General features: G+C 46.0%; 1 protein-coding gene across 8 annotated transcripts in view; it reads right to left on the reverse strand.

Annotated features, from left to right (window-relative positions):
• Positions 1-19,632, reverse strand: part of WWC1 (WW and C2 domain containing 1) — a 187,031-nt gene that overhangs the window by 95,951 nt on the left and 71,448 nt on the right. For 7 of the 8 annotated variants that reach the window (XM_074390375.1, XM_074390374.1, XM_010346667.3 and 4 more), the window contains exon 2: positions 7,207-7,316. In XM_074390375.1, coding sequence (XP_074246476.1) covers positions 7,207-7,316 — 110 coding nt within the window. Of the gene's footprint in view, positions 1-7,206; positions 7,317-19,632 lie in introns of those variants that run through there. The other variant, XM_074390377.1, reaches the window with a different exon arrangement.

Consider the following 19,632-nt stretch of genomic DNA (forward strand, 5'->3'; position numbering starts at 1 on the left):
AAAATTTTAGATTTAGGGGTACATGTGCATGTTTGTTACATGGATGTATTGCATGATGCTGAGGTTTGGGGTATGATGGAACGGGTCACCCAGGTACTGAGCACAGTACCCAACCGGTAGTTTTTCAACCTTTGCCCCCATCTCCCTACACTCTCTAGCAGTCCCTAGTGTCTACTGCTGCCATCTTTCATGTCCATGAGTACCCATTGTTTAGCTCCCACTTATAAGTGAGAACATGGTATTTGATTGTTCTTGTGTTAATTTGCTTAGAATAATGGCCTCCAGCTGCATCCATGTTACAGCAAAGGACATGATTTCGTTCTTTTTAATGGCTGTATACTATTCCATGGTGTATATGTACCATATTTTCTTTATTCAAGCCACCGCTGACGGGCACTAACACTGATGCTATGTCTTTGTTATTAGGAATAGTATTGTCCTCAACGTGTAAGTCCATGTGTCTTTTTGGTAGAATGATTTCTTTCCTTTTGCATATACACAGTAACAAGACTGCTGGGTCAAATGGTAGTTCTAAGTTCTGTGAGAAACCTCCAAATTGCTTTCCATAGAGGCTGAACTAATTTACATTTCCACTGACAGCATATAAGTATTCCCTTTTCACCACATCCTCGCCAGCATCTGTTGTGTTCTGACTTTCTAATAATAGCCATTCTGACTGGTGTGAGATGGTATCTCACCATGGTTTTGATTTGCATTTCTCTGATGATCACCGATGTGAAGCATTTTTTCATGTTTGTTAGCCTCTTTTATGTCTTTTGGGAAGTATCTGTTCATGTCTTTTGCTCACTTTTTAATGGGGTTGTTTTTTGCTTGTTAAATTTTTTAAGTTCCTTACGATTCTGGATTTAGACCTTTACTGGATGCATAGTTCACAAATATTTTCTCCCATTCCATAGATTGTCTGTTTACTCTGTTGATAGCTTCTTTTGCTGTGTAGAAGCTTTTTAGTTTAATTAAGTCCCATTTATCAATTTTAGTTTTTGTTGTAATTGCTTTTGAGGACTTAATCATAAATCGTTTCCCAAGACCAATGTACAGAATGGTGTTTTCTAGGTTTTTTTCTAGGCTTCTTATAGTTTGAGGTCTTACATTTAAATCTTTAATCCATTTTGAGTTAATTTTTGTATATGGTAAAAGGTAGGGGTTTCGATTTATTCTTCTGCATATGGCTAGCCAGTTATACCAACACCATTTATTGAACCTGGAGTCCTTTCCCCACTGCTTATTTTTGTCAACTTAGTTGAAGATGAAATAGCTGTCAGCGTGTGGCTTTATTTCTGGATTCTCTATTCTGTTCCATCAGTCTGTGTGCCTGCTTTTATACTAGTATCATGCTGTTTTGGATACGGCAGCCTGATAGTATAGTTTGAAGTTGGGTAATATGGTGCCTCTGGCTTTGTTCTTTTTGCTTAGGATTGCTTTGGCCATTTGGACTCTTTTTTGGCTCGAAATGAATTTAGAATAGTTTTTTCTAAGATTGTGAAAAATGATGTTGGTAGTCTGATACGATTAACATTGAATCTGCAGATTGCTTTATGCAGTATGGCCATTTAAATAATACTGATACTTCCAATCCATGAGCACGGAATGCTTTTCCATTTGTTTGTGTCATCTGTGATTTCTTTCAGCAGTGTTTTGTAGTTCTCCTTATAGAGATCTTTCACCTCCTTGGCTAGATGTGTTCCTAGGAATTTCTTTTTTAATGTGTGGCTACTGTAAATGGGATTGCATTCTTGATTTGATTCTCAGTTTGAACATTATTGGTGTATAGAAATGTTACTGATTTTTTTTTTTACATTGATTTTGTATCCTGAAACTTTACTGAAATAATTTATCAGTTCTATAAGTCTTTTGGCAGAAGAGTTTTCTAGGTATAGATCATATCATCAGTGAAGAGAGAGATTTTGACTTCTTCTTTTCCTATTTGGATGCCTTCTATTTCTTTTTCTTGCCTTGATTGCTCTGGTTAGGACTTCCTCCATTATGTGTTAAAATGTATTAACACATCCTTTTGATGTGTTAAAAATGACAAATATGGGCCAGGCATGGTGGCTCACACCTGTAATCCCAGCACTCTGGGAGGCCCAGGTAGGCGGATCACCTGACGTCAGGAGTTTGAGACAGGCCTGGCCAACACAGTAAAACCCCATCTGTACTAAAAGTACAAAGATTAGCTGGATGTGATGGTGCATGCCTGTAATTCCAGCTTCTCAGGAGGCTGAGGTAGGAGAATTGTTTGAACCCAGGAGGTGGAAGTTCCAAGTGAGCCAGGATTGTGGCACTGTACTCCAGCCTGGGGACAGAGCAAGACTCTGTCTAAAAAACAAAATAGACTAATGCAGCCATAAAAAACGATGAGTTCGTGTCCTTTGTAGGGACATGGATGAGCCTGGAAACCATCATTCTCAGCAAACTGACACAGGAACAGAAAATCAAACACCGCATGTTCTCACTCATAGGCAGGTGTTGAACAATGAGAACACATGGACACAGGGAGGGGAGCATCACACACTGGAGTCTGTTGGGGTGAAATAGGGGAGGGACAGCAGGGGGTGGGGAGTTGGGGAGAGATAGCATGGGGTGAATGCAAGACATAGGTGATGGGGAGGAAGGCAGCAAATCACACTGCCATGTGTGTACCTATAAAACAATCTTGTATGTTCTTCACATGTACCCCAAAACCTAAAATGCAGTCTTCACATGTACCCCCAAACCTAAAATGCAATTTAAAAAAATAGACAAATATGAAGATTATGTAGCATCCCTTAGATATTTATGATATAGTATGAAGAGAAAATAGACATATAATTTGATCACTGATTGAAACCATCTAATCATGGTGCATGTAGATAATCAGTGGGGATACTGAATACTGACATGAAATAATAAAAATGAGTTATGTTTTAGAAAGAGTTATCTGTAGGCTGGGCATGGTGGCTCATGTCTGTAATCCCAGCACTTTGGGGGGCCAAGGCAGTTGGATCACCTGAGGTTAGGAGTTTGAGACCAGCCTGGCCAACATGGTGAAACCCTGTCTCTACTAAAAATACAAAAATTAACTGGGTGTGGTGGGGTGCACCTGTAGTCCCAGCTACTAGGGAGGCTGAGGCAGGAGAATTGCTTGAACCTGAAAGGTGGAGGTTGCAGGGAGCTGAGATTGCCTTACTGCACTCCAATCTGGGTGACAGAGTGAGACTCCATCTAAAAAAATGAAAAAAAGAAAGAGTTGCCTGCATTGCTGCTTCCAATTCCTCCCCTTTATTTTCTTTTAGACTCACTCTAGTCAGGCTTTTGCTCCCAGTCCTTGTCCAAAGCTTCCCTGCAAAGTCAGGGTCACCCAGGTTGCTAAATCTATTGGTCTGTCCTTGGCCCTCTTTATATTTGCTCTGTCAGAAGCATTCAACACTGTTGGCAATTCTCTGCTTGATAAGTTTCCTTCACGTGGCTTCCAAGACACTCTGGTTTCCTGCCCTCCTTTCTGATCACTCTTTCTCAGAGTCAATGCTGCTTTCTTCTTCTTGCCACCCTCTGCTGTCTGGAGACCCATGACTTATTCCTTGGTCCTCTTCTCTGTTTCATTCATCAACGACTTAACGTCTTTACATTCAGCTATATGCCAGCAACTCTCAAATACTTATGTTCAGCCCAGATCTCTTTCCTAAACTCCAGATTTGCATATTAAAATGTCAAGCCACATCTCCTCTCAAATGGGTAACAGGCATCAGAGTCTCGACCAGTCCAAATGAACTTGTGCTCTTCCTCCTGTCTACTCTCCTGCAGTTTTCTCCAGTCAGTTGATAGCAACTCCATCCTTCCAGCTGCTCAGCCCCTGGAGCTCTTCTTCCCCGCCCCCCGCCCCGCTTTTTTTCCCCCACACTTTGCATGCAATCTATTGGGAAATCCTGTTGTCTATACCTAGAAAATGCATCCAGCATCTGGCCAGTCTTCATTCTGACCACTGCGACAGCCCTGGTCTAGGGTGCCCGGACTGTGGCATTTCTCTCTCACAAGTCGCCTTGTCTCAGCCCTTGTCCTACTAAGATGTATTCTCAGCACAGCAGTCAGATTGGCCCTTTTAAGACATAAGTCAGATCATGTTGCCTATCTGTTTAACTCTCTCCAATGGCTCACTTAGCAAGAGCTAAGGCTTTAGGGCACTGCCTGATCTCTACCCTGCTCTCCTCTGTCCTGATGTCCATCCCCCTCTCCTCATTCATCATGCTATAGCACACTTACCTCCTTGCTATCCCTTGACCAAGCTAAATGTGATCACACCTTGGAGTTCTTGTTCTATCTATGCTTTCTATTTGAAGTGCTCTCTCACCTCTTTCAGGTCTTAGCTCAGATCTCATTTTCTCAACAAGATTTTCTTTTCTGAAGACCATATTTAATGGTGCACTTGGTCGTCATTACCATGGTCCTTACTTCGCCACCCCAAGCACACCTCAGCCACCCACTTTGCTCCTTTTTTCCGTGTACTGAACATTCTCTAACATACTACATAATCTACGTATTTATTTCCTGTCTCTCCTATCAAAATGAAATTTCTACAGGAGCAAGGATCTTTGCCATTTTGTACTCTCATGTATCGCAAGCTTCCAGAACAGGTGGCCAATAAACATTTGTTCAATAAATGAATGTTTGATGGTGAATGTAGGAGCAAATTATTGTTTGATCATATTGTGCCTATACCTCTTTTTTCTTTTTCTTTTTCTTTTTTTTAAAGAGACAAGCCCTTGCTATGTTACCCAGACTAGCCTTGGACTCCTGGGTTCAAATGATCCTCCTGCCTCAGCCTCCCAAGTATCTGGGACTACAGACATAGGCAATTGTGCCCGCTATTGTATCTATAACTCTTTTTTTTTTTGAGACGGAGTTTCGCTCTTGTTACCCAGGCTGGAGTGCAATGGCGCGATCTCAGCTCACCGCAACCTCCGCCTCCTGGGTTCAGGCAATTCTCCTGCCTCAGCCTCCTGAGTAGCTGGGATTACAGGCATGCGCCACCATGTCCAGGTAATATTTTGTATTTTTAGTAGAGACGGGGTTTCACCATGTTGACCAGGATGGTCTCGATCTCTTGACCTCGTGATCCACCTGCCTCGGCCTCCCAAAGTGCTGGGATTACAGGCTTGAGCCACCGCGCCCGGCCATGCATCTATAACTCTTAAGAGAACTTCAGTCCATGAACAATGCACACACAGAACTGGTCCAAGTTCATGGCTCTGAATGCTTAGGCCTTGGTGGTCATATTCCTACTATACTGGCATCAATGGCTCCATCTACTGAGGAGGTCCCACCAATCCAACCAGACCTCCTCAAACCAAGAGAAAACCAGTAGCCTGACAGCTTGTGAAACTACCAGATAGAATTCTTCCTACTATGGCCCCATATAATCACCCCCATACATCCCATTTCTGCCTTCGTTCCCTCAAGACTAAACTCTGCCATCGCCTGCTACTCCTTTCTTCCATTTCTCCAACAGCTCTGAGAAGCACCTTAAAATCCCACTCCTGCCATGAGATTTTAATGAGGGGGATGCACTCAGCAATTAGAAACAGGAAAAGACTGATTAGGGCTCCTGCACATCAGTGTTTAACCCAGCATCCCATGCAGCCCTCCAAGCATTAACCTCTTTCCCCATACACACTCAATTAGGCATATTTACTTCTCATTATCCAGTACGCAATCATGAGTGCTAATAAAAACCTTTGCTACCCCCAACAATGCAATTAATGCCATTAGCTGTCTCTCAGAAGCTCTTCTACACTTTGGTGCCAACAACAGTCCGCTCATGCCTCCATTTATTCATGCATTCATGCACGTATGCCCTTTTCTGTTTAGCAAAGGTTAAGTTCACACCTACTATGTGCCTTACCAGGCACAGGCCTGGGACTAGAGAGATGAACTAGACACAGTCTCTGCTCTAGGAGACTTGTAACAAGAGGGACATTATTATAATACAGGGTGATGAAGCTCGGCCAGGGCACTACTGAAACGCAGAAGAGGAAGTGGATGGAGAAGTACTTCATTCTCTAGCACCAGTTCAAATCCCAGCCCTACCACATTTTAGCTGTGAGTCTTAAATAGTCAATTAACTCTAAATCCCATTTAGAACATATGGATGATCATCCAAACATCTCACCAGGAATTGGGAGGATTAAAAGAGATAATGCCTTTCAAGTGCCCAGCACAGGACATGGCACGGGTGGTGTGTGCTTGGTAAACAGAGGCTATTAGGATTTGATGCTCTCGTGTCAGCCTTCAGACTTTGCCAGGAACATCCCATTTCGTTCCATTTTCTTCTTGCCTGAGAGGATTAAGAGGATGCTACAGTTCAGAAGGCTGAGAGTGAGGCAGAAAAATCCCTTTTCTCTGTACACATGGACAAGTGGGACAGCAAATTTCAGAGAACAGTCTTGGCCAAGAGGGTGCTCAATGGATGAGGCTCAAACGCACATCAAGTCTCCCCCGCTGGAGGACTGCTCCCTGGGTTCCTCCACCTATCAGACCACCTGCTTCTCCTTAAGTCATTTCTCCATCATCATCCCAGAGACAAAGGTACTTGGAATCTTCGTAATGGATCAGAATACTTGGATCACAGATACAAAGTGAGGGTGGGCTGACTGGTATGATGGGCCAGACACACACACACACACACACACACACACACACACACACACACACACACTCACACTCTTGCCAATCCACTATGGACACATATGCATACGTGCCGTGGGGAACTTGATAGAGCTCTGGCTGCTCTAAGATGGTCTGACAATGACAATGATGCATCTTTCTTTTACGGAAAAACAAAGGTATGCCCATAAATTTATCTATGTAAGTATATATGTGCATATATACACATACGCACGCAAACACATGATTAGAAAATTTCTGGAATGACACATAAGAAACTGTTTGCAATGGCTACCCCCATAAAATTGGGGAGCTGCATTGTGAGAGGAGTTTTAGATTCTATTAAAAACCCTTCTAAACTGTTATTTTTACATGAGCATACATTATCTATCTATATCTACATCGACATTGCTATCTAAATCTATATAAAACAAAATACAATCTGGCTCCAAGAGTCTGCAAGTGGTTCTTCCAGACTTGGAGGGAGGGTGGGCTTGGAGGTAGAGGGATAAAGAGGGCACGGGGAAGGGAGGACCGTCAGGAACTTACTGGTGTTGTGGTCTATGAAGTAATCTCCAACCTGTGGGTCATATGCCTCTTCCCATCCTAGCGGCAACTCATCACTAATGCAGTCAGCAAAGGTGAGCGGTTTGGTGTACCTGGCAAGGGAGAGGAGAAACAGACTCCATCAGCCTACAATCCCCAAACGCCTACAACTTGCTGCTTCTCTGGGCTTCTTGCTTTTCTGGGCTGGCCCAATAGATCCAGAAGTTTTGCACTGCAGCAGCACCAGCTCTGTTGTCCCCTTTGTTCCCAGGAAGGCGAACACGTAGTTGCAGCGGCAGGAAGAGATCACCCTGTTGGGGAGGCAGGGAATCTAGTCCCAACTTTGCCACTCCTTCAGAAGTGACTGGAGCAAGTCACCCTACTTCTTGGGGTCTCTATTTCTCCATCTCTAATTGAGGGTTTGCAGGAAAAAGGTCTGAAGTCAAGTCTTGCTACTTGGACTCCAGCCCTCCTTGGCTTCTCCAACTGCAACTCACTCAGCCAACCCCACCTCCAATCTTTATCCTGGCTCTGTCTCACATCTGTCATGGTCACTTGCCCTTTGGAAGCCTGGCTTGCCGCAAAATCAGGAATAGCAGATGTTCCATCCCTGTGAGTTTGGCCAATGAGTACTATTTATTTTCCTCTTGAGCTGATTCCCAAATGCTTGCACCCACAACAGCGCCTCCCTAGACAATCCAGGCCAAAATGATCTTTTTGCAAGAACCACTCTCTATGTCCCCACCTTGTGGGGAGTGAAGTGGTAGTAATCACCAAGTCTCAGCAGCCGAATCAAAGAAACATATCACTCAACTAAACTAGCAAAGGCGTGTCAGTGCTGGAAAACTATCACAAATGATTTGTTAAGTATTTTAAGCAGAGTATGGGAAGCCAGGAATCTGGGTATATGAGATTCAGCCTGGGTGGTCCCTCCAGACAGACACTTTGGCTTCTCCCTGTTGCTGCCTCTGCCTAAAATACATATTCTACAATCTCCTTCTCCTGTCTGCTTCCTACCTGATCCCAATTCTAGAAGCCCAGAGGGCTCTGCTTCAGATTCTTTCTATAGATTGGCAAAGTGAAGTACAACGGGGCAGGACGGGAGATGACTGGCCTGGGGTCTAGGATTGCTCATCAGGATCTTCCTTCCTAGGAATGAGACTTGTTAGATACGGCCCCTCTCAACAGCTCCCCTGCTGCTGCATATGGATCATCACCTTTTAAATTCCTTCTTGGGGCCGGGCATGGTGGCTCATGCTTGTGATCTCAGCACTTTGGGAGGCTGAGGCGGGCAAATCACCTGAGGTCAGGAGTTCAAGACCAGCTTGACCAATGTGGAAATATCCTCCCTCTACTAAAAATACAAAACTAGCCGGGCGTGGTGGTGCATGCCTGTAATCCCAGCTACTCAGGAGGCTGAGGCAGGAGAATCACTTGAACCCAGGAGGCGGAGGTTGCAGTGAGCCGAGATTGCAGCATTGCACTCCAGCCCAGGCAACAGGAGCAAAACTCTGTCCCCATCCCTCCTCCAAAAAAAATCCTTCTTGGGGATTAAATGATTTTAATCTATGGTGCAACCAAGCTACAGTCCTGTGTCCAGGACAATTGGTGCTCAATAAATACTTGTGCAATGGGGTCCAGTGCGGTGGTTCACACCGGTAATCCCAGCACTTTGGGAGGCTGAGGTGGGTGGATCACTTGAGGTCAGGAGTTTGAGACCAGCCTGGCCAATGTGATAAAACCCCATCTCTATTAAAAATGCAAAATTAGCTGGGCATGATGGCTGCTGCCTGTAATCTCAGCTACTCAGGAGGCTGAGTCAGGAGAATCGCTTGAACCTGGAAGGTGGAGACGGTAGTGAGCCAAGATCGCACCACTGCACTCCAGCCTGGGTGATGGCGTAAAACTTTGTCTCAAAAAAAAAAAAAAAAATTGCGCAGTGGGTGAATAATGTAATGAATACATAAGAAGAAACAAAAAAAGATAAGGATTACACTCTCCTGCCCTCTAAAGCCCACTCCAAATCCAACTTAAAGAAAAATGCATGAAGAAAGGGGCACTGAAAGAGCCCCTGCTGGAAAGGACCTGGCATGTTCATGTACCACTATATACCCAGGCTCTGGCAGGCTATGAAAAATATCTTTTGGTTGAATGAATGAATACTCAAAAGCTTCTGATAGTAATTTACTGCTGCATTGTGGAAGACTGTTGGTTCCATGAGGATGAGGCCAGAAGTGTGTGGTATGCAACACATTATGTGCTAAGTTAGCCAGGTACGGTGGTGTGCACCTGCTGTCTCAGCTCCTCGGGAGACTGAGGTGGGAGAACTGCTTGTGCCCAGGGGTTGGAGGCTGCAGTGAGCTATGATGGCACTACTGCCACTATAAGCTGGGTAACAGAGCAAGACCCTGCCTTTAAAACACCACCACCACCACCAACAACAACAAATAAGGGTTCAGTAAGCATTACTTATTGGCTGTGTGAGTTAGGCAACTTACTTTACTTCTCTGAGCCTCAGTATTCTTATCTGTATAACGGGGACAGTACTAACACTCTGGTTGTTGGGTGGGTTAAATAAGACCATGTTTGTGAGTACTTTTGGCACAGGTACCAGTGTGAAAGGGAAATTAAAAATCATTAGGCTGGGCGTGGTGGCTCATGCCTGTAATCCCAGCACTTTGGGAAGCTGAGGCGGGTGGATCGCCTGAGGTTGAGAGTTTCAGTACAGTCTGACCAACATGTAAAAACCCCGTCTCTACCAAAAATACAAAATTAGCCAGGCGTGGTGGCGGGTGCCTATAATCCCCGCTACTTGGGAGGCTGAGACAGGAGAATCACTTGAACCCGGGAGGTGGAGGTTGCAGTGAGCTGAGATCGTGCCACTGTACTCCAGCTTGGGCAACAAGAGCAAAATTCTGTCTCAAAAAAAAAAAAAAATCATTAGTTATCCTTACCTCCATTTACCAGAAGGAGAAACTGAGGCTAAGAAAGACTAAATAACATTCTCAGTGTCAAAGACAAAGCTGGGATTTCAAGCAAGATGGCTGGTCTCCAGGGCCCCTGCGAGGAGCTACCAGATTCTCTTAACAGTTCACACCTTCAGTGCATCTCCTAAGCCCCATGGGAAACACAAGCCACAGTTTTGGAGTAGAAGGAGGGAAAATGGGGAAGACACAGATGATGGAGTCCTCAGCTCAGGATGCAGTTGGTTCAGGAGCACTTGCTCCAAACGAGCTGGATAAAGTCTCTGGACCACTTGCCACTGCCCCCCATGCCGTGCTAGATGCCAGAATCAAAAGGCCACATCCCTCGGTGTCTTGCTCAACGTTAAGTTTGTTCCCTCTTCCTTATGGAGAATGAAGACCAGCGACCAAGAGCCATGCCTCACCTAACATCACCTCATCTAACAAAGCCTTGAAAGGGACTCTGAAGGAAAGCTCCACACACAGGCATGCCCTCCATGGGGAGGGACTGGCTGATGACAGGCCAATCTGTGGGGGAAGAACAGGCATGGCTAGGCCACCAGCGAGATCTTTCTTTCTGCCTCATCCTCCACCTGCACTGTGCCCAGAGAAGTCCCACCTACCAGCAGAGGTACAAATCTTTTTTTTTTTTTTTTTTTTTTTTTGAGACTGAGTCTCACTCTGTTGCCCAGGCTGAAGTATAGGGGCGTGTTCTCTGCTCACCGCAACCTCCACCTCCTGGGTTCAAGTGATTCTCTTGCCTCAGCCTCCCGAGTAGCTGAGACTACAGGTGAGTGCCACCACGCCCAGCTAATTTTTGAATTTTTAGTAAAGACAGGGTTTCACCATGTTGGCCAGGATGTTCTCGATCTCTTGACCTCGTGATCTGCCTGCCTCGGCCTCCCAAAGTGCTGGGATTACAGGCATGAGCCACTGCGCCCAGCCACGAATCTTTTTTTTTTTTTTTTTTTTTTAAAGACGGCGTTTCACCATGTTGGTCAGGCTGGTCTTGAACTTCCGACTTCAGGTGATCCGCCCGCCTTGGCCTCCAAAGTGCTTGGATTCCAGGTGTGAGCCACCATGCCTGGCCTACGAATCTTAATAATAGACAGTTTGCAACTTGGAAAACCAAGAAGATACATCCCCTCCCAACAGCTCCCCCGTTTCTATGCATGGATCACCACCTTTCAAAGTTCCTCCTTGGAGATTACTTAAGTGATTTTAATCAGTGGTGCACCCAAGCTACAGAATCCTGTGTCTGGCACAATTGGTGCTTAATATATATTTGTGCAATGGGTGAATAATGTAATGAATATATAGGAACAAGCAAAAAAGATCAAGTGTTCTTTACTTTGTTAACATGGAAGATGCTCTCAATATATTCCGAGAAAAACAACATAGTTGAAAGATAAAAACGACAGGATACTGTTACAATATGACATTTTACAGAGAGAGAAAGAAAGAGAGAGAGTTTGTAAAGAAACTGGATAGACATTAAAATGCTATCTGAATATAGGGATTTCAGTGTAATTTTCTTTTTTTTACTAATTGATTTGCAATGTTTATATATGAATCATAACTTTAATAATGGCTAACTCTAGGCCTAGAAAGCAAGTTGTGTATCTGTCAGATTCCCTTTCCGGGTAGCAGGTGCTCTTACTCTGTTTTACAAATAAGAAAACATGCTTGACATCATGCAGTCAGTAAACACCAGGGGTATAACCTGAAGCTCCACTGCCAGATTCCAAAACTCGAGCTCTGCTAATAAACATTAACAAGACAAAGTGAGTCTGAGAACAATCTGGAACACAGAGCAAGCCACGTTAGAAGTACAGATGGTGAAACCGACCACAGGGACATCTGAAGCAGGCAAAAGGCATGGGAGCTTTAGTGTATTTGGGACCTTTAGTTATCTATGTGTTAGTGCAAAGATATTCAATAGACCTGGGGAGTCCATGGCTGCTTAATAAAAAGGCAATTGTTTCAAAATCATTAATACAAATGATTTACTGAGCTTGCCGTGTGTAAGGATGGAGATGGGGTTAGGAGGAGAGAACTGAAACACTGAAAATGTGTCACTATCTGGAAAACCATTAACTCCACTGATTGTTCCAGCCTTACACATTGAGAAGTCAGAGCTTAATACATTTGTTTGCTCCAAACATCAGTAATGTGACAGATATGTGGATACGCTAGCAGGGCACAATGCTGATTCCCACTTGCAGTGAGCATAGACATTGTACCCAAGAGCAGTAAAGAAGCGGGGGCAGGCAAGAAGACCAAAGCTAGAAGCAGAGGGCAGAGGAGAAAGAAACACTTTGGGCCTGACATTCTGGCTCCCCTTTGATGCATTCACAGGGGAAATGCCACAGGGCCAGCTGACTGATATCCTCACTCCGAGAGCTCTTCCATGGGAAACAAGGAAGCTCCTATGGAAGGCTATGCAACTTACAAGAAATCTGGACAGCAAGATTCTCTCTGGAACAAATGCCAAGAGGGAGATGAATTATTCAGTGTGTAGAGATGTGTCACTCAGGATGAAGAGATGTGTTTTTGGCTGCACAAAGATTTAAACAGACACACTCACACATATATACATACACTCACTCTTCCTGCCAGATAAGGAGAGGAACTGTCCATTTAAACCAGCCACCCCCACAGCCCCGGGAACTGTGGGTGCTCTTCTGACCTGCAATGTTTCACCTTGGACAAGTGCTAAGAATGCAACCTGGGAAGAAATGTCCGCTTTCAGATGTGGCCAGGACTTGGGGGCCGGCCTGGAACTCCCAGCCCCCACCCTCGGGTGAAGCAATTCACCACCATCCACTCTGGTCCAGTCGGTCCCTACTTCCAGCCTCCACATCTTGGGCTGCCGAAAACCCCACTTGTGAAATCAAATGGCCCAGATGCTGGAGGGGCAAGAGGTAGGGAGGGGAGGGTGCCAGACAAGAACGAGTTCTGCCTCTTCTTAATTACAAATCTCTGGAGGAGCACAAACATTCCTGAATGTTTACCAACAGGCCCTCCTGGAAAAACGGCCGGATGTGTCGCCGTGGAGACAGGTAGGTTCTGCCAGGAGCACCCTGCAAGCAGTACACAGGCACACCTGTCAGGGAGAGCCGTCTGGGGGCTGGGAGCCTCCCGGAGACCCCTTACCCTCCTCTCAGGGGCAACCACCAGTGGGTAACTGGTTGTCACTTTCCTAACGCTGTGAGGACATGAGACCACGGTGGGCATTCGGTATTCAGACAGTGTGTCTTTTCTAAGGAGGCGGCTCAGAGGAGGAGAGAAAAGCCTTTTGCCAAGTCTAATACTGGGTGGTGATTCTCTTGGGACCGAAGAATGCATAACCTATCTTTCATGTTCCTAGTGTTTCCCGAACAAGCTCCAGCTTCCCACAGTAACCTCTTTATTACCGTCCAGCAGGATGCTGGCCTGCTCTCTCTGAGGGCTGGCTGGGCGGGATCACTTTCTAAAGGGCCCTCCAGACTCCAAGCCAAGAACTGTCCAAACTTTCAGCCCAGCCTCTCCTCCCCAGCCCAAGCACAATGGCCAGGCCGGTTCTTCCTGCCCCGGGCTTTTTCACATGCATAGTTCCCATAGCTGAGGTTGCACAATTCCTGATAACGCTCCTTCACCTGGGGCTGCTGCAGAATACCATTTCTAAGCAGTCCCTTCACCTTGAGCTCCGGGGAGGCCAGAGTGAACAGGAAAAAAGGCAATGTTTGAAGTCCTCCTTCCTTTAATGCAGTTTGGTTCAGATGCTTTTATTCATTGTCTAACAAATCTGGGGATGATAAAAATAACTATCTCTCAAGTTTGTTAGGAGAGCTGAGCACATGACACACAGCAGAGGCTTCGTTAGCACCAGCTACAGAGGAAAGAGACAGATAGGGCCCTGCCCTTACAGTCTAGAGAGCGAGATGCACCCCGACCTGAAGCAAATCAACAAGGTCATTTCAGAGAGATCCATGCTATTCAGGTGGGGTGGAGGTCAGTTTTGGGGCTCTGGGTCCCGGTATGCACTTCAGATTTGACTCCTCTGAGCACAGCTTTTGTGTTGAGCTGGAGGGTGACCGGGAGACACTCTCTGCCCCACACTCCACTCTTATCCTTTCACTCTCCTTTCAATCAATCCACCAAGCAACAAGAATTTATCATGTGGGGATGGCACCCAGGTCTATGCTAGGTACTACAAGGGCTCAGACACTTGAAGAAGCCTTGTTTCTGCCTCCACAGGCAGAGGGTCCGGCCAAGGAACAAGACTCACACTCCAAACAGGCAGGGAGTCATCCCCATGACATTCCATGGCAGCCTGTGTGTGGCTGTAACGCTACCCGTGGCCTGAGCCACAGGTAATTAGAGGATGCAGGGATATTTAAAAAGGCACTAGGTCAGCAGTATAGATGCGAAAGGCCAACTTGGGCTGTGGGCAGGGAGAGAGTGTAGCAATGGGGTGTGGTCAGGGAGGGCTGAGGAGGGGAGGAGGAAAGAGCCATGGTCAGCTCCCTGGTTGAGAAGGAGGCAGGGTAGATGTTACCCACAGAGGCTCAGGAATGGGATGTGAGGCTGAAACCCAGGCTCCGCCTCTTCCAAAACTGTGGGTGGGTTATGTAACCTGCTTGAGAGTTTTCTTCTCTGTGAAACTTACACGGGAAGTCCCACTCTCATAAGGGTGTTGTGGGTATTAAATGAGATAACCTATATAGTATCTAGTGCCGGGACTGGCACAAGACAAGCCCTTGATAAATGTGGGTTGCTAACATAATCAGAGAGTTCCGTACATTGTGAGAATCACGTCACCCTTCATCTCAAATCCTTAACACGTGAGCTATCATCACTACCATCACCACCACCACCACTACCATCAATCTTCACCCTAAGAGATACACAGTGGTGGTTAAAACTCACAGGTCCGCAGTCAGTCATCCAGGTCCCAATGCAGGCACCGTCACTCATTAGCTCTGTCCCCTTGGGCATGAACTCTAACCTCTATGACTTTGTTTCCTCATCCATAAGATGGGGATGCTCAAAGTCACTGCTGCATTAAAATGGGCTGTGCTGACCACATAACACCCAGGACTCAATCTACATTGGCTGTTAGGATGAGCTAGGTTTTAGATCCCTATTTTCATGATGTGGAAACTGAAGCAAAATAATTGTCCTGGCTAGCACAGTTAATAAGCCTTGCACTGTACTCTATCACCTCCCCTCCTTGAGGGGCTAGGACTGCTTAAGTTTTTTTTTTTTTTTTTTTTGGGTGGGGGGGGTGGATGCAGTCTCGCTCTGTCCCCAGGCTGGAGTGGAGTGGAGCGATCTCAGCTCACTGCAATTTACACCTCCCTGGGTTCAAGCGATTTTCCTGCCTCAGCCTCCTGAGTAGCTGAGTCTGCAGTGGCTGCCAGGATGCTAGACTAATTTTTGTATCTTTAGTAGAGGCAGGATTTCCCCATGTTGCCCGGGCTGGTTTCAAACTCCTGACCTCAAGTGATCCTCCTGCCTCTGCCTCCCAAAGTGCTGAAATTACAGGTGTGAGCCACTACACTCAGCTTGCTCTCTCTGTTTAGAAAATTAAATGGGAGAAGGTAGGAGATGGTAGCTGAATTGGATTTGGTTCTCAAAATCTGCTGTGTGAAGGAGGAGGTGTTTATACCTGGAATTCCCAAGTTCTTCTTCTCTTAAAACTCCCATCCCTCTTGTTTTCTAGTCTCAGAACACCTGTCTCAAAATTCTGGCTTTTCCACCCTTAGATCTCCTTGATTCCCTACTTTGTTTGTGCTGGCTTATTCAGAAGCTTTCTTGGCTTGGTCATTCCCATTCCTAAAATTCTTTTATAGAAAAAAGAAGAGGAGGGAGAGCTGTAGGGGAGATTCCAGACTGTCCCTCCACCCTAAACCCTCCCCACCTTCAGACTGGGCTCCCACAAACCAGTGGCTCACCTCCCCCTGCCAAATCTTGGATGTTGTCTTCCCTCTGCCCTGTTGGGTTGGTAAGATCACACACCTGTGCCCTTTGGGTCCATCCCCTTCCTTCACCTCCATCTCGAGTCTCTGTGCTTATCTGTTCCCACTCACTGACCTGTGGTGAATCCGGGCTGCTAATCCCCTCTGTGTGCCTGCCGCCTGCTGGATTTAAGATTTCAGTTCTGAGAACCAAATCACAGATTAGAGTAGGTAAAGACAACTGACCACCCGAGGGCCAAATTCAGCCTGGAGATATGTTTGTTGATCTACTATAGTGCTATCTTTTTAAAATGGACTTAGCATGACTTTGGGGGCAGGCGCTCTCAAGGCACTGTGCTTTCTAACATGTCACTCCTGCCTCTTGGTTAAGAGCAGAGGGCTCTGGAGCCAGACTTCCTGGCTTTGAATCCAGGCTCTGCCTTCTAGCTGTGTGACCTTGGGCAAGATATGTAAACTCTCTGTGGCTCAGTTTTCACATTTGCAAAACAGGAAACATAAGAACACATTTACTGAGCACTCACTATGTACCAGCAACTGTTCCAAGTACTTTATGTATTTATATATTTACTCACTTGGCCTTCATAACAGCCTTTTCAGGTAGGTACCATTCAGACCCGCCCCACAGTGCTCCCTGAAACTTACATGAGATGATGCGTGAAATAGCATAGAAGTACGGAGAGTGTGCTCAATAAATGTGAGTGTTTTTTTTGTTGTTGTTTTGTTTTGTTTTGTTTTGAGACAGAGTTTCACTCTTGTTGCACAGTCTGGAAAGCAGTGGCGTAATCTCAGCTCACTGCAATCCCTACATCCTGGGTTCAAGTGATTCTCTTGCCTCAGCCTCCTAAGCAGCTGGGACTACAGGCACCTGCCAGCACGCTCGGCTAATTTTTTCTATTTTTAGTAGAGATGGAGTTTCACCATGTTGGCCAGGCTGATCTTGAACTCCCAACCTCAAGTGATCCACCTGCTTCAGCCTCCCAAAGTGCTGAAATTACAGGCGTGAGCCACTGCGCCCAGCTGAGTGATTCATTTTACACTGCTGTCCAAATGAGGCCCCCAATGTAGAGACTGTTAAAATAAAAAGTAACCCGACAAATCAACTCCATTTCTTTACCAGTGAGGAAACTGAGGGACAGAGAGAAGGACTTGCCTGGAGCCACCCAAGGACCCAGTGGCAGGGCTAACACTAAAACCTGGGGACTAACTGCAGCCCTGCGTCACACTAAGAGTGCCAGGAGATCAAATCAGCCTGGTTCTGGGCTCAGCTCCACCTGAAATTCAACAAGCGTCTGAACAGCCTCCAAGAAATCGGTATTGATCGCATTTTCCCAGGCTAACTAACCCTATCATACCGAAGGGGAATGATCATTGGGTAGGAACCAAGGTGGAGAACTACGAAGCTCCCATTCATGGAGGGATGAGGTTGGAAGATGGGCTCCTCATTTTTCTCGTTACCTCGCTGGAGGGTAATTTCCTAAAAACCCCACACTGTGGCAGAATGAAGACCCTGAAACATCTGCTTGTGCCTCACTCAGCTCAATCCCAGCTTCATCCTCATTCCTGAATGAGGAGTTGGCTATGGAAGCTCCATGCCCTAAAGAAAAAGCCAACAGAACCAGAGAGGACCCCCAGTTCCATCTGTCCTAGCTGTGTAATCTCAGCCCATTCCTTCCCCAGCTCTGAGCCTCAGTTTCCTGCAGGTACACAGCAGACAAGAAAACCTGCCTCTCAGGTTCTTGCATGGAGAAGATTCGACACAGCACCTGGTACACAACCCCAGGCAAGCTTGCAGCCCTACGCCTTTCTGTATTTAGGACTCTGAGGACACTCAACCCTCAGCCTTACTCCTTCCACCCTCATGAGCTGGGTTCCCAGGGGCTCTTCCCAGGTGCTGGGCTGTTTAGAAGCCTCTTCAGCAGTAACTGCAGAGGCAGCAGCTCACCCTGCCCTGGAATATGGCCATTCCAGAATCTTCGGCTCCTTGAGCTCTGATCCTTACTACACAGCTTGAGGAGCTGGTCCTCCCAGACACGGAATTGACCTTGAAGACTTTTCTGGGATCCTGTCTGACTTAGGGCCCCTCCCATGACTGCATGGTTTAGACAGACCACTGGAAGAGGAATGATGAGATCTGGGTTTGAAGCCTGACGATGCCCTTGGCCAAGGTTCATATTCTCTTGCTGGGCCTTAACCCTCTCCCTGGGTCTTTCCCACCTGCAAAACGAGGAAGCTGGAATGGAACACCCCTTTGCAGCTTTAGCCTTCATGAGTCTAATATCTGGCCAACCCATCCCAAAGGTCAGGGCAGCTTCCATTTAATGCCAGTGGAGCACTAAGCACTGGACCATCTGCTCCATGTAAAACAGATCGTTTTCTTTATTCTAACAATATTTCTGTGAGGCAGGTGCCATCACCCCCATTTCACCAACAAGAAACTGATGCTTAATAGTAATACCAATAATAATGATAAAAGCAAAATGTCCTAAGTATTCACAAAGTGCCAGGCACTGTCCAAGTTCCTTCACATAGACCCTATTTCACCAAAAGAAACATTTTTAAAACACATTCAGCATTTTCTGAAACTCTAATGTACACTACTAATATATATATATTTTTTGAGATGGAGTCTCACCCTGTTGCCCAAGCTGAAGTGCAGTGGTGCGATCTCAGCTCACTGCAACCTCCGCCTCCTGGGTTCAAGTGATTCTCCTGCCTCAGCCTCCCAAGTAGCTGGGATTAAGGTGCATGCTACCATACCTGGCTAATTTTTTATATCTTTAGTAGAGACGGGCTTTCACCATGTTGGCCAGGCTGGTCTCAAACTCCTGACCTTCATGATCCACCCACTTCGGCCTCCCAAAGTGCTGGAATTACAGGTGTGAGCCACCGTGCCCGGCCATGCTACTACTACTGACGTCTCACAACTGCCATTGGTCAGGCTGCAGTCCTCATGGAGTTGTCACTGCCTATGTGGCCTGTGTGTGCACAGATATCAAAGGCACCAGCACTCCCACTGGTGGAATGGGTGCCGCAAGCTTGGGATAAAATCCCACAGACAAGAGTGGAGCACTTTTAACCCCTAGGAACCAGATGGTTGTGGAAAGGCGTGGAGAAGATAGTCAACAGACCTGTTTAGCAACATTCCCAAAGCAGGGCTCTGACTGAAGCTGGCTAACTCTACAGAATTGCCAAGCTTTGAGTTCTTTTGTGGGTCCTTATAATAACAAAGCTGCATGACTAACACTCTTAAGGGCACAGAGGACAATATTAAAACCTCAGACATTAATAACCCAGTTAAAGAGTGACTCCAAAGAACTGCATTCTGAATGGGAAGACACTGTAGGAACACCAGAGCTTTATTTTGCTCGTGTATTCCTCTGTGGGGTTTTTTGTACATATAAAAGTGATACGTGAGTTAAAAAAACAAAAAAACTAAGTTTGAAAGATTCATTTCAACAAATATAAAATAAACATTCTAACTGCACATAAAACATTGAAACATG

This window comes from Saimiri boliviensis, chromosome 20, assembly GCF_048565385.1.
Source record: "Saimiri boliviensis isolate mSaiBol1 chromosome 20, mSaiBol1.pri, whole genome shotgun sequence".
Lineage (NCBI taxonomy): Eukaryota > Metazoa > Chordata > Mammalia > Primates > Cebidae > Saimiri > Saimiri boliviensis.